Genomic DNA, 1037 nt, shown 5'->3' with positions numbered 1-1037 from the left:
AGAAAAGGTTTCCTACCCAGATGCTGTCTTCTTGCTGGTACTGTTTCCAGTTGTGTCCCGTGTCACTGAACATCAGGCTGTAACTCGTCACCCAGTCAGAGCTTCCGTACCTTCCCTGTGTGGCCACGGCAGTTATCTCCACTCTGTTTCCCAGGTCCATCTGGAGCCACTGTTGAGCGTTAGAATCTGCTGGGGACCAACCACCAGTTCCTGGAAAAGGATCAGAGAGAGAGAGAGAGACTTGTAGTAAGTAATATCTCACACAGCTACAACTTTCAACTGTCAAACGGGAATTCAAAGAAACAAAACACTGTTCAAGACGTCTTTGCCTCAAAATATGCCTTGATTTAACTACCTGGTACTTTGACACAGAATTTCCATCCTCCACTTCCATCTAATTCTCTTTCATGGCTTAAGACTCTTCTCAAATGCTATTTCCTCCATGATTCTTCCCCTCTTTCCTCGGTCGTTATGGTTTCCATTTTGTGAATTCCTGGTAGACTTTGTTTTCTTTCTTTTCTTAAAATGTTAGCCTTTGATTGTAGACGTATATGGACATGTCTTATATCCTCTGCCTGCCTGACGTCTCCTTCCATTCTCCTTTCCTCCCTCCCTGCCTCCCTTCCTTTCTTCTTTCCTTCCTTTCTTCCTCTCTTTTTTTATATCCTTATCTTTCTCCAAATATATACTATGAACCTAACGCTGGACAAATACTTTGCTGTGGATACATAAATGAAGGAACACTGACCATGTCTTTTAGGGGATAGCATTAATTGATTCAAAAGATGTTCATTGAGCACCAAGACCATGCTGGATGCTGAAGAGAGAAAAACATGCAAAGAAAAATATGATATGTAATGTGATGTGAAAAGTAGACTTAACGGAGGTAAACAGGGAGAACAGGAGCACGGAGGACAGAGTGCCTTGGTAGGCAACCAGCCCTGTTGCTGTTGAGTCAATTCCAACTCATAGCAATCCTGGAGGACAGAGTAGAACTGCCCCATAGGGTTTCCAAGTTGCGGCTGGTGGATTCGAAC

General features: G+C 43.5%; 1 protein-coding gene across 1 annotated transcript in view; it reads right to left on the bottom strand.

Annotated features, from left to right (window-relative positions):
- Nucleotides 1-1037, bottom strand: part of CNTNAP5 (contactin associated protein family member 5) — a gene marked incomplete at its 5' end in the record, with an annotated part of 853982 nt that overhangs the window by 822805 nt on the left and 30140 nt on the right. The window contains one exon of the mRNA XM_004390491.3: nucleotides 17-210. Within this exon, the coding sequence (XP_004390548.3) occupies nucleotides 17-210 (194 nt within the window). The remainder of the gene's footprint in view (nucleotides 1-16; nucleotides 211-1037) is intronic.

Source organism: Trichechus manatus, unplaced genomic scaffold (assembly GCF_000243295.1).
Source record: "Trichechus manatus latirostris isolate Lorelei unplaced genomic scaffold, TriManLat1.0 scaffold00303, whole genome shotgun sequence".
NCBI lineage: Eukaryota > Metazoa > Chordata > Mammalia > Sirenia > Trichechidae > Trichechus > Trichechus manatus.
Note: the sequence above shows the minus strand (reverse complement) of the source record. Positions and strands in the feature narration are given on the sequence as shown.